The sequence below is a fragment of the Sceloporus occidentalis genome, unplaced genomic scaffold, assembly GCF_023333645.1.
Source record: "Sceloporus occidentalis isolate IW3139 unplaced genomic scaffold, rSceOcc1.0.p SCAF_302, whole genome shotgun sequence".
Classification (NCBI taxonomy): domain Eukaryota; kingdom Metazoa; phylum Chordata; class Lepidosauria; order Squamata; family Phrynosomatidae; genus Sceloporus; species Sceloporus occidentalis.
Window position 1 is genome coordinate 707,650 of NW_028317282.1, and position 13,405 is coordinate 721,054.

The following is a 13,405-nucleotide window of genomic DNA, read 5'->3' on the forward strand; positions in this document are numbered from 1 at the left end:
TTAGATTACGAGTCTCTGAAGATCGCGGGGCTGATAGTCGCTGCCGTGCTCTGTGCGATGGGCATCATCATCCTGATGAGTACGTTTCTATTTCCCATATAGCAACACATTTACTGACTTTGGTGCTCGTGTTCCAAGACTACCCCTTTTTCAAACGCCCCCCCGTCTAGTCGGCCGTTTCTCCTGCTATAAAGATTCAAACCTTAATCGGTCGTTGGTCTCGTCTTGGATTCAGGAACCCATAAGCCTATCCCAATCGTGTTTACATTGGCCTCTACCACTTCAGCTGGGAGTCTGTTTCACTTATCTTCCACCCTCCTACTAAAGAATCTTCCTTTAAAAATAACTTCAATTATCAAGTGTTTGGTTTTTTTTTTTTTGTTTTTTTTTAATAAATCCTGCAATTTCTTATAAATTCTAGGTGGAAAATGCAAATGCAAATTCAACCAGAAGAATGAGTAAGTTACCGTGTGATGACATCACAAAGATCTTTTTTTTTTTTTTTTTTTTTTTTTTTTTTTTTTTTTTTTTGTTACAATTCAGCCTCTATAGTCTTTAACCGCTGTTTTTGGTTTTGTTTATTAGGCGCAGGAACAGAGCACATGAACAGCAGCTCATAACACCGGGTAAGATGGGGTGCAGAATAAATAGTGCGGCGAAAAAATATATCCTACATAGTAAAAGCCTCTACGGCACATTGGTGCCAAGCCCAAAGGGGTATGTACTGAAAAGGAAGGGTGGGAGAAGCGTGTGTTTGTTTATGGGGGGGGGGGTCTCCCCTCACTGATGACATCGCTATTCCCTATTGCTTACGCCTCGTGATTGGTTGATTTATTCATATGTCATGGGACTCTTTTGCTGGTCCTACGGACTTGCACTTTGTAGTTTTGTTACGATGTTTCCCTTGTCCTGCTTTTGGAATGAGGCTCACCCCTTCCGATCTGTCGTTTCAGGGAGCGCCAGTTGCTGAAGACGCTTCTGTGTATGCAGGAACATCGTGCTCTCCTCTCCATGATGTCTGACTACTCCACCCCTTCCCCTCCCCGTTCATATAAACTATTTTCGTTATTGTGTTTTTGGATAGTATTTCAATAAAACTTTATTGTTTTGTTTTGTCACAGCGTGGTCTGTTTGAATGCGAACGGCAGGTGTTTAAGTCAACTTCCTCCGGGTATCCTGTTCCTAAATGTGTTTTTTGGCAGAATAATAAGATGTCTTTGTGGGGGAAGGGGGGGGGGGCGACTTCTCCAGTAGTGCGGATCTTGGATAAAACTTGGAGACGTCCAAAATACACATCTCTATAGATGACTGGGAGTCTTCCAACCAAAGATGGCCGCATTTGGCATGAACGGCCTCTTCCAGGGCCTGTAAGCAGACCCGTGACGTTCCACGCTCCGGCTATCCGGAGGTAGCGTTGCATTTGGAGTGGGGTGGGAATCGTCTCCCGTGACTTGGCGATCTCAGGCTTTGAGTCGGAGAAGCTTCACCCGGAGCCTCTGGGCAAAACCTAGAGTGTCCCCAGGGATACCAGTAAGTAAACTGTCCAGGAAAGCCAGTTACTGGTATAAATTTTGAGAATTTTTTTTTTTTATAGAAATACTATCCTTCACCAAATGGTGGAGGTTTTTTTTTTTTTTTTTTTTTTTTTTTTTTTTTTTTTTTTTTTTTTTTACATCAAACCAGTTTACATTCATCCATAATACAGACATCTAGTACATGCGCAGGGTAGGCAAATGGCGCCTCAATCTAAGACGCGACCAAGGACGGATTGAGGTTTGAGTCTTTACGGCAGGAGGAACGGGCGACTAGACGGTGGTCGACTGAGGCCAATCTGTCATCAGATTCTAGGCTGCTATGTATTCAATAGATTAGACGGGTCATCGCGTATTGGTTTCCCTAATGCGAGACCCGTTCATCAACGCCATTGTTTCCTGTCGGGTCGACCTCTTGACATTTGATGACCATTCTTGGTTTTATGGATTGACCGAATGTTACATCCTGGACACAAATGCTGGTCTGTCTGCACGATCTGTAAAATGGTGAGGGGTGTTATTTGGGGTAGAACATTAACTTCTCAAAGTTTGTCTACTTCTCTGGCCATTTATTTATTTATTTATTTATTTTTTCTTTAATAAACTAATTCATGTACTTTTCCTGTCCGTCTCTTGTCTGCTTTGGTCAGCGAAGACTTCTGCCTCAGGCTGGTTAAATCTCGAGTTTGTTTTCAGTATACAGGATTTCTTGTTTTTGGTTGCTAGAACCACGGGGATATATAGATGTGTAAAGTGCCGCCTGTCTCACAGACAGGAGAGACTTCTCGGAGAACCCGTCATGGTTTATTCGGTAAGAATTCTCGGCTAACCTTTACATATCTTGCTATAGAATATATTTTTTTGAGGTTTCAAAACCTCAACTGATCTCTTGGGAGGAAAAGACTTTCTATGACTTTTTTCTCCTTTCTCACTTTCATTCATCTTGTGTTATTATTTTTCAATAACAGAAGCTCTGAGTCAAATCCTATTCTTGGTGGTTTTTAATTTAATCATTCTAGAACATTTTTAAAACTTCCCCTTTATTTCTATTTGTTCATGCTTTTCAGTAACAGAAGCTGTGTGTCAAATTATCTTTTCATAGTTTCGATAACTAATTCTATTTTAAACACTGTCTAGTCAGTTACATGTGAGGCCTTCCAAAATAAAGTGAAACGTCTGATTCCAAATAAAAAATTAGGGTTTTTCTTTTATTTTTTTTGTACTTTTTAATAGGCTATCAAAGAGGAACTTATTTTATTAATTTAAAGGTATTTATTTTATCGAACCACCTTTTTTAATGCAATCTGTTTTATCTAAAATAATCCCACTTGCCAATTAAACGATCGAGTGGGACAGTTTTGTTTTTTATAGTTTATTTGAACAAAATTTCCAAAATCATTGAAGCTATAAAAAAAAAAAATACAATATTCCATTTAGAAAAGTAAATTCAAAAATGACAAAAAAAACCCTTGAAAGGTTCGTTGTTTTGTTTAAAGCTAAACTGTAAGGTTCTGATGTAATTTTCAAGATTCCAGGAAGCTGAATGGTAACATAGAAGCAGCGAGTCAAACAATAGGAGCCATGGTTCTTTCGCTGGTTTGGTTTGTACTCGGTTTCTTTCCACAATCTCTACCGTCTTCACTGGCCCCCAATGAGTCGGCTTTAGAACATTGCCCGACTATATCCTAGAATTTATACTTCTAAGGCGATCGCTTTAGCCTGGCAATGCTCTGCCACGTATTCGGTATAGAGAACGGGCGACCCGTGTTTCAGACACAAATGTTTCAAGGACGATTCCCCTTTGGAGTCTTCGGCTGGGAGATTTTCAGGAATGTTGGATGGAAAAACGTTCCTCCGCTATCGCAACAAAAACACTTTCATTCCGTCAACAATAAATACGTTCTTTCGCACGGCTGGGGAAATCTGAAACGACTGCGCCCGCCACGCACCTTCTGATCTGGACGAGCTTCTGCAGGAAGCCCAGAACATTAATATTTTATGACTAATACAAAAGGGTTTTTTTCCAAGGAGATGTTATCTAAACCTTTGGGAGAAGGAGTTCCTTGCGCTTCCTCATAAATCTCTGTTTCATTTCAGGTTTCTCCATGTCTTGTACTTCTGGCTCTGCTGATCTGCGCAGGTACGGACAGCTACGATAGACTGATTGCCCCGCTTGGGTTTTAGGGATGGCTACGGGACTGTTGGTTCCTACACTAGGGGGATAAAGTCTGGGCAGCAATATCAAGTGTCCCTTTTTGTTTGGCCAGTCCTTCTTTCCTCCCCTGGTGCTCTTCTTTAATGCCCCCATGTGAACTCTCTCCCCCCTGAGTGCCCCTCTTTTCTAGGAGGTCAGAATGTTTGCTGGGTATGAGGGTATCGCAGGGTTCTACAGCCCTAAAAGCCCCGATAATGTGTATAGAAACAGCAGGAGGGGGCTTATTCTGATGCATCACATCCATCCCTCTGAAGTTCTGCTCCGAGCCGAGTTATGACTTCAGCCCTAAAGCCAAAATGTTCTAGTTGGCAGGTTTTTAACTGTTGGCATCAGTGAGGTTGTAAAATTACTAGAACATTGGATTTGCAGAACGCACAGATGTGAGAATTATGGAGGGCTGAGCTCACTTTTGCCTCTACTTAATTCATACTGGAGTAAGACCTTCATAAGGCCATTCTACTCATCCACCACCCACTCAAAGTAAAACTTTAATCATGTTTTTTTTTTTTTTAATACAGTCCCACTTTATATCTGCTTTCAAGGTATTTGACCGTTGCTCGGTAGTCCTGTTCCTCTACAAGTTTCTCTTACCATAATTTTACCTTTTGCAGGACCCGCATCTGGAGGCGATCGCTTTACTTACGGTGGGTGAAATAAGTCTTTTTGTCTATTAAATCTCAATCCAAAATACACGCGCTGCCGTTCAAAAGTTTGGGGTCACTTAGAAATCTCCTTTTGGTTTTGAAAGAACGGCATATTCTCCCCATTAAACGCCATTGACGTAATTTTATTGAGACATAATGGTTTTGACTTAAGGTAACAATAGGGGGAAAAGTGGAACGTTGAGGATCGTTGTGCATTTAGTCTTCACTTTGGCCGTTTTGAAAAGTTGAATTTTCTCTTGATGGGGTTATTTGTCTCTTTTCAGATTACTGGTCTCTTCGAGTCGGAGGTCTGATCTTCGCTGGAGTCATGCTGGGGATAGGACTGTTTGTGCTTCTCCGTATGTGATCTTAATGCATTGTTACGCTTTATAAATCCAGAACCCGTTGTCTACAGCAGTGACGTGTCCTGGCCTAGGGTGGCAAAACCAAGGGGAAGATCGCCTTCTTGGGTGATCAAGCCCCTCCTGTGTGTTTTTCGCTCAATGGGTTTGTTACAAGGGAAATCTCTGGCCTTCCCAACCGACCCATTTACAATATGGCGGCTTTGCCGGTTCAACCCAACCTCTGTAGACATGCAATGACTTATAATACAGTGAAGATGGTGGTCTCAGAAAGGAGTGGCCTGTGGGTTTGCCCGTGGCAGCACCAAAGGTAAATACATGGGTGTTTTCTCTAGAATATTTCTGACTGTGTCTTTCTTCTCTTTTAGTTGACTTTAACGCGTTTAAGTGTAACAGAAGAGCAACAAAATAGGTAAGCAAGGTCTTGAGAGATCGTTACCTTGATATTGTTCCACCGTAATCTGGTCTATACAGCAATGTTTGAGTTCCAGCTGCCGCCCCCTCCCTACTCCCGGCACAGAAGTCAGATAAGATTTCAATTAATTTTCTTAGAACCAAGATTTACACACAAAAGAGAGGTTATTGTTGTTTCAGGAAACTCGACAACTATGTTAGAAACCTAGATCGGCCCCCTCACTGTATTAGCCTCTACCAACTCTGCTGGGAGCCCATTCCACTTATCTACCAACCTACCAGTAAAGTAAAAAATGATTTAAAAATATTCAGTGTAGATACTAATTTCATTATTTTATTAATCCATGAAACTGTTCCTTTTAATGCATAAACAATGTTTTGCCATGCGCCAACCTCTTTCTAAGTAATGCCTCCATGACTCCATAGGTTTCTGTAGAACCTGTTTACGTCCCGAATGTCCTTCATGCCGGCATCTATTTTCACCTTTTTTAATTTTATACTAGATGAGGACAAAAATGCAAATCGCACATGGTTTAGTTTTATTAACTCTTAAAATGCTGGTTGCCCACATGGACATACAAATAATCCATGTGGTGGAGGGACCGTGGGTGTTTTTTCATTGGGGCAAAAGATCTGACATGGATCGTTACTTAGTGGTTACATACTATAAAGTGTATTCTGATAGGATTAAAAACCCAGTCCAGAGGAGAAATGAATGAAAAGATATGAAACAAGACCATCGGGCGTATTCAGAATTCTGCGTTCCTTCTGTTCCCTGTACAATGTGCGGAATTGTGATTAACTCTGTGAAACATCCATGAATACTCTCCTGTTTTTTGTTATTGCAGTCCTGTTTTTCTGGAAGAACACCCGCAGAGCTTGCACAGGAGGAGAATGAGAAATGCAGGTGCTTCCACCTGGAGTCTATTTCCGGTACTGCATTCATTCATGCACACAATGGGGGAAAAACTAATTGAGGACTAGAACCACCTTTTGTGCATTTCTGTATTGCATACACTTAATCCAAACAGTTTTCTTAACTTCTGCATACAGTATTATGAGCCAGAACAAAATCTTGGTGGGAGTAAACATAAAATCCCCAAAACATAGTTTAGTAACTGGAAAACTGTGTTCACATTTATGGGATGCTGGTTGATTGAGACTCCCAATTATCTTTTTTTTCTGTATTAGAGGACTGGGGATTGATAGCCCAATTTAACTTAGTTAAATTTAGTCTTATAGTTAGAACAAACTATGTTTGGCTAATAATGTACCTGTTAGATGTATTTTTTAATCTTTATTTTATATTAAAGAATCATGTTTGGATCTGACAGGTTTTTGACCATATCAGAAATAAAATATGAGAAAGTAAAACATATTTCCATCGTCATCTGTGACCCAAGCAACACGATATTTATGTCACGCGACCATTTGTGACATCATAACGCATGTAACATTTTTGGAAATGTGAGGAGCTACTCAGAAAAAGGGTTGGTCTTATGATCACTTTTGACCCCCCTATAACTTAGAGACAATTATAAAGAATTTTAGTGACCAAATTATCATGTGATAACTTTGTAATATGACATAAAAAATATTATAACAAAAAAAATTAATATTAAATTTGTCCATAAACATTGAGTCATTCTCATTTTTCGAATAAAAAAAAAATAAATTTCAATTTTAATAGGTTTGTGGTATTTTGTGTAATCAAAGTGTCACCATGGAAACTTTCCCAAACATCTGTAAATACTGTTTGCGGTAGTTGTAGTATTGTTGGCATTTTTGTAATATACATATATTTTCAGTTTTTTCATATTGCTTTTCATGTGCTGGATGTATTGGGTTATGATGTCATTTTTCGCTAGTGGAATCCACGTAACTTCATACAGTTTTGTTCCTCATTGTGGATCTTCTGATATGGTCCACGATGGGAAAGCTTGATATTTAATAATCCATATGTTTGTATCCAAACTTCCAAGTTAAACAGCAGATTTTTTTTTACCGATGTCCTGGTTTTATATGTTGTTTTCATACTTTACATACTCGTAGACCACAGTATCTCCTCCAACGCTGGCCACGAAGACAAATTGTCTACCTCGCACCTGCACGGCGGAGAAAGCCCGTGCCGCCAGGACACGGAGCTCCTGAAATGGCACCAGAGGTCCCCGTGGTCTCTCTCTGTCACTTCCTTCCTCTATCTCCCAATGCTTCCACTTCTCTAACTGGTAGACAAAAGCGTAACCAAAATCATGGCCCAGAAGAGCATGCCAATTATCCCCTATCATCAAAGGCTGGAAAACATGAGAGCCTCTGGACGGTAGTTGCTGGAGCTGCCGGAACATTGAGCCATCCCAACGCACAAGGGACGATTCGCCTATGTAGCTCACCAAGCAGGCAAAAACCCCATCTTCTGGATCTGTGAAATGCTTCACAGCGTACACATCCCAAGCTTCCGGGATGTCAGTGAGGCGTCGGAGACGTTTGTCCTCAAACCGATACACAACCGGTCTCTGGGATCCGCTGCTCATGATCAGGTGTGTGGAACCTGAGAGGAGCAAGGGTTCCGCATCTGTATCTCGATGCCAATGGGGAAGCTTTTGGTGGGTGTAAAATCCACGTCCGTCCCATTTGTACAAAGTGCTCGCTCCAGATTTGGCGCTGTCTGCGATCACGAAATAATGTTCGTTGTCTGTTGACCTGAAATATTCTATGTCGTTGGGCTTGCGAGTGTCGGGGAGTTTCTGGAAGAGGCGGAAAGAAGAGAGGGTTCCTGGGTTTGGGTCAAAACGATAGATGTACGAGCCGCCGAATAACTGGGCCACCACGACAAATAGCTGATCTCCAATCACCAAAGGTAGACAGGAGACAATTGAAGCACCTACAAGATGAAGACACCAGTTACATCAACACTAACATACAAAACGTGTCACAGATTTGGAAGAAAGATAAGTCAATAAAAATGGAATCTCTGGCCTGCATATTTCTCAGATGTATGACACGATGTGTACCAAGACAATCTGTTCTCACCTTTAATGCTGTCATACTGTCGGAAAACATAAGCGACATGGTCCCACTCCATAAATGTGCAACGTCCCTCAAAAGGATGCGTTATGACTACGTATTGGTCTGATAGATACTGAAAGGATTTCACAGACAAAGATGGAAGCTTGAAGGTCCAACGCTGGATTAGGTCTAAAAAAAAACAAACAAAAAAACACCTCAAGGTCAACTTCTCGTCAGTGGGTAGAAACTGCCTGTTTTTGTTGGCCTTACTGTGGAAACTGGTGAAAAAATCCAAGTTAAGGTCAAGTTAATATTGAACATGTACTTTCCACTCCCTTTAGCCGTATACATTGTATAAGAATGATCTCAATGATCACCAAACGATAACTTTTTGATTATCCAACCACCCTTGCGTATTGAGCGATAATGGCTGCTGTCACCACCGCCTCGTCCACTTACTGCTGCTCACGCAGTAGAAGTCGTTCACCGTCAGGTCGCTCAGATTGCGCCCGATGAGTTTAGAAGGTTCAGCGCATGGTAATGGAGGCCACACCGCCACGTTCTTCCCAATCCCGTTCATCCACTCGATCAACCATTTCATTTGGCAGTTGCAAAGCATTGGGTTTCCACGTAGGTCTCTTGAACACAAACCCAAAAAACGGGACATTGAGATTCACCTGTCACCAAATGTGGTACGATTTTATTACTTCGCTCAACAACATCTACATCTCACTTTTATAACCCTTTGCACGTCATATGACAACACTCATCCCTGAAATTCTACTCTATAATCACACTTATTGGTTCCTGGTATGCAAATAGTGGCCATTTCCCACTGTTTGTGGGCAACCCAGGCTAGCTTTAGGGTTTCCAATAGCCCCCTTAACAGCTAATACCTTTTTTGTGAGTACCCCCCATGGGAGAAAGATCTCCTCCCTTCTAGATGCTAATGTTTTGTGCTTGAATATTTTTGCACGCAGCTTGAACAGAGGGGCCGTGTAAAACTATAACTCAAACCTCTGTGGCCTTATTTTTAATGAAGTCTTCTATATCTCCTGAAACTTTCTGTTATCTCCCAGTTATCTCACGTATTATTCTAAGCATTGTGTATGGCACTCGTCCATAAGCATATCCGTCTTCATCTGCCTCTTACATTTGCTTCACAGCCGGCAGGTGCAGGAACAGCCCCCGCGGGAGGGATTCCAGGCGATTATTTGCCAAACTCCTGCAAAAATAAGAGTTGTCATAACACATCCACCAGAGTACCAGCGTTAAGATTATACCCCCCCTAAATCTGTGTTCAAAATGGCTTCCATTTGCTGGTGTCCAGTGGCCTTCTTTACCTCATCTTTGCCATTCTCAGAATTTATACTCACAAGTGGACCAGCGATTTCAAGCCGCGAAATGCGTTTCCGGAAACTGCTTTGATTTTGTTGTTTTCAATAAACCTAAGAAATGGACATTGATTTTCAAAATGCTTAAAACATTGATTTATCTGTATGTTAGGCCACAATAGTTGTTGTTGTTGTTATGTGGCATGCCAAATGGGGGAGCACTAGCCAATCTAGTTACGCTGCCTACTCTTCTCGCGTCTTGGGCCTGCCATTTCCAATGGGGGAGACTATCTTGGGTTGACAAACTGGACAAGGGTTGACCAAACTCAGTTCATGGCCCCCATGGTCAGCACACTCATGCCTAGCGTTGTGTGGAGTGGAAGGGCTATAACAAATAGAGATTTACGATTGCCCATCATCTATTTTTTTTTTTTTACATTTACTTATAAATTACCAACACAGACAGAAGGTTTAAAGAGGTTTATTCACTGGAACAAACAGGCAGTAATTATCGATCAGGAGATTGTCGGGCCCATTTTATACGATCATTGTAAAAATGAATTATTGTTATGTAAATATTCTGACATTTCGGAGTTAATATGCAACTTACAAATATTCCAGATGTTTGAGTCCCAGGAAAGCATCGTCTGCGATCGTATCAAAGGAACTTGATGTAAATAATCTATAAGTAGACAAAAAAATGTTAGATATACACAATAGGCCATAAGCTTAATAGAGGGTAGATCTAAGATATATGTAACGTTTTGTATTTTTATTATTGTTTTTTTATGGTTCTTACAAGATCTGCAAGGTCTGGGAGGGGGCAAAGCTTCCAGGGGGAATGTACTTGAAGGAACATCGTCTGAAGGACCTGTGAGAGACACAAGTAAAGTGGACATGGAATGAGGAAACCGTGTTGGGTATAAATTCACGCATACTCCCTAACATTCAAGTTTTCCCAAGGTGAGGGGGGTGGTTGAGAGTTTGAACGTAGGTTATGGAGTCTACATTCTGGAAGGGCTTAGGAGGCAACAGATGGTGGTGGACCTCTCTACGGGGGGTAAGGATACAAATGGACTGGTAGAGGTGCTACAAATTAAGGATCTCAGCTATGGAACCTAATGGAGACATTTCAATATGTTCTCAGAGACTCGAGGTGATGGAACTGTTGGGGTCATCGGCAGGATAAATCCTATGCATTTTTAAAACTATTATTGGTGACCCACCAATTTCTGGCATTTTCCAAGCTTTAACATATATTTTATATAACAACCGTATCCCCGTTAGCCCGTCAAAGCCAATGTTTGGATGTAAAAAGTCACAACTAGCCCCCATATACACGTCTCAGGAGGAGATCTTACCATCCAGATATTAATTACTCCCAAATAAGCATCCGCAAAACTTGATACAAAATAGATGATAAAATCAACCCCAACCTCTCTTTTGTGTTTTGATGTGTGCTATAAGAGACATTATATGTGCTTTATTAACTAGGCTTATCCAGAATTCCTTTTGTTAATTTAAAATAAAAGTGATGGGGAAAGTCTTAATCGGAATAATGGGTACTTTTGGGGAAAAATATCCGAATCTTTCACCCATTAACGTTCTCGTGTGTAATTTTCAGGTGGTTGCGCTGCTGGTTCTTACACAGAGATGACGTTCGAGGGGTAAGTGTTGGGTATGAAGCTGGATCCGTCACAAAGGACACTGTCACCGGTGCAGTTGCAGGGTAGGGGACATCTCCATTTAGGTGGTCGGCGTCCGGGCCGTGTTTGGCCAAAAAGAAAAAGACCCAAAAGGAAGATAGTTCCAAATGACACATGGATCGAGAGACTCATTATTGTTGGGCTTCCATATGGGTTTAATTCATTCTGTCACTTTGTAATACTTCTCTTTTTCCTCATATCGATGTCTTGGAAATTCCTCTATTCATTGTGTCTCCCTCTCTTTAGTTTCTGCTGTCATCCTCTCTCTTTTAAGTCGACAGTGATTTGTTTTTTCTTTTCATGTTTCTTTTGTTTTCCCTTCTGATTTTGAACCAGGACAGACCTCCCTTCTGGGAAAACAAACCGATATATTTTTTTTACATTTTTTTTTTATACTTTTCTGAGGTTTTAAATTAGAATTATTATTCAATCTTTATATATATAGTTGTTTTCAGCCTGAATATTCAAAGCTCTATTCTCCCGACTATGACCACTAGAGGGATCGAGCTAGCTGGAAATAGCTATACCCTTCATCTGCCACTAGGCGGTGCTGTCACCTTCCATGTCAGACACAATTCTCTGTCGATATTATGTTATTCAGCCTAATCAGTGATGGAGACTTGGAATTAGCCTTAAAAAGTCAACGTTTTCAATACATATGAACGCAAGACTGAGAATTGACATGTATTACTCTGCGTAATCTGTATATAAAGTGTGCAGACAGTTTAGCATTCTTATCTCACATATTCCTTGTTTATATCTCAGAATGTATGGTAACAGTTACCCTGCGTCTCAAACTGTCCTGTTGGCCAACACCAGGGCTAATAAGCTGTGAATTCCCCTAGCCTCACACTTTTCTATACATGGTGTCATGATCCATTTATCCTTAATTTTTCAGCCGGCCGTTACACCTGAAGGGACGACCACTGCCATACTGAAAATTGCGCCCCACCAGCTTTTCCTGTGAAGATGATGTCCCACCAGAAAGTGGAAAAAGGTAAAGGTCACTGATGTGACTTATTCTGGAGATTAATACATTCTGTACTCCTAAATATATATATTTAGTTCCTCCCTATACATTAAACAAAGTCAACCAGCCCCCCCCCACCCACCAGGCTCTGGATATGGTCAATGTAGAAAATGGAGCTTAGTGCTATACAAATATTTACCGAAATATTACCGTCTATGTTAAGCATTATTAAGTCTGAAGAAAGGAGCATTGGGGTGTTGACTATACATATTACTGAGAGGGTGATAGATAAATGGAATGGCCTCCCAGCGGAAGTGGTAGAGGGTAATACAGTGAGGGGTATTAAACATGCTTGGGATAGACATACGGCTCCTGAATCGACGAGACCAACGACTGATTAAGGTTTGGGTCTTTACAGCAGGAGAAACGGGCGACTAGACGGGGCTGGAATGATCTGATCAGTGGTGTTAAGAAGCAAAAGAAATAGAATTTATAGTTTCCAAAAAAGTATTCAATCCACATAGCTAAAATTAATGAGTTTATGCTAAATCCTCTAACATTCCAACATAATTCATGTAACTTATCTGCAAAAGTAAATGATATGGGTGTGGGGGGCAATGGAAGCCAAGGGGTGAGTCAGTTATGATGTTGCTGTAACTTACCATCGATGGGCTTCTACGTCTTTCTCCTTTTCTTTACTGTCTGGTTCACGTTGTCATCTTCCTCTTGAAAGTAAGTAATTTTTTTCCCTTTTTAATGACTTTCTCTCTCTTTATCCCTTTATCCGCATCCAATCTACTCTTCTCTCTGTCCCTCTTCTACCCAATCTATTCTTGACGCTCCCCACTCTCGCTTGTTGCTGTGCCAGTGGCTCTGTGATACAATGCGTTGTTTGACTGTTTCCTTGGGATGGGTCGGAGGGAAGGGCTGGATGATTTCAGTTCAGATTTTAATTCCAGCGCGTTCACTTTGTTCTCCATGTTATCGCTGGACTGTGACATTTTTTTGGAGGATACATTTTTGTTTTTTATTGGCGGTTGTTTCTTTTTTCATATTTAAATTTACAAATAAGTTATTTACAGTTACTTTGCAACTTGAAACAAATTCATTGTAACTCATTTAAACCAAAATGTTTCCACTTGGCCAGTAAAGCAAACGTTTAACTCCTTCTAGGGTCGGATTAATTATAAGATCTAAGAATTGTTGAATTGGGGTTTATTCG

The 13,405-nt window shown here is 40.9% G+C and overlaps 2 protein-coding genes across 2 annotated transcripts in view; one reads left to right on the forward strand and one right to left on the reverse strand.

The window, feature by feature from the left end:
* LOC149275031 (serine protease hepsin-like) overlaps positions 1-6,604 on the forward strand; it is a 36,972-nt gene extending 30,368 nt beyond the window's left edge. Inside the window, exons 14-19 of the mRNA XM_089504980.1 lie at positions 5-79; positions 422-458; positions 586-626; positions 3,630-3,672; positions 4,676-4,750; positions 6,481-6,604. Of these exons, the coding sequence (XP_089361106.1) occupies positions 5-79; positions 422-458; positions 586-626; positions 3,630-3,672; positions 4,676-4,750; positions 6,481-6,604 (395 nt within the window). The remainder of the gene's footprint in view (positions 1-4; positions 80-421; positions 459-585; positions 627-3,629; positions 3,673-4,675; positions 4,751-6,480) is intronic.
* A 581-nt stretch (positions 6,605-7,185) lies between these two features.
* Positions 7,186-11,345, reverse strand: LOC149275032 (leucine-rich glioma-inactivated protein 1-like). Its single transcript, XM_089504981.1, has 8 exons — positions 11,155-11,345; positions 10,307-10,378; positions 10,118-10,189; positions 9,550-9,621; positions 9,327-9,398; positions 8,633-8,811; positions 8,198-8,362; positions 7,186-8,048 (listed from the first exon to the last, which is right to left on the reverse strand). Exons 1-8 carry the CDS (start codon positions 11,343-11,345, stop codon positions 7,186-7,188), a joined length of 1,686 nt encoding a protein of 561 aa, XP_089361107.1.
* Positions 11,346-13,405: the final 2,060 nt, after the last annotated feature.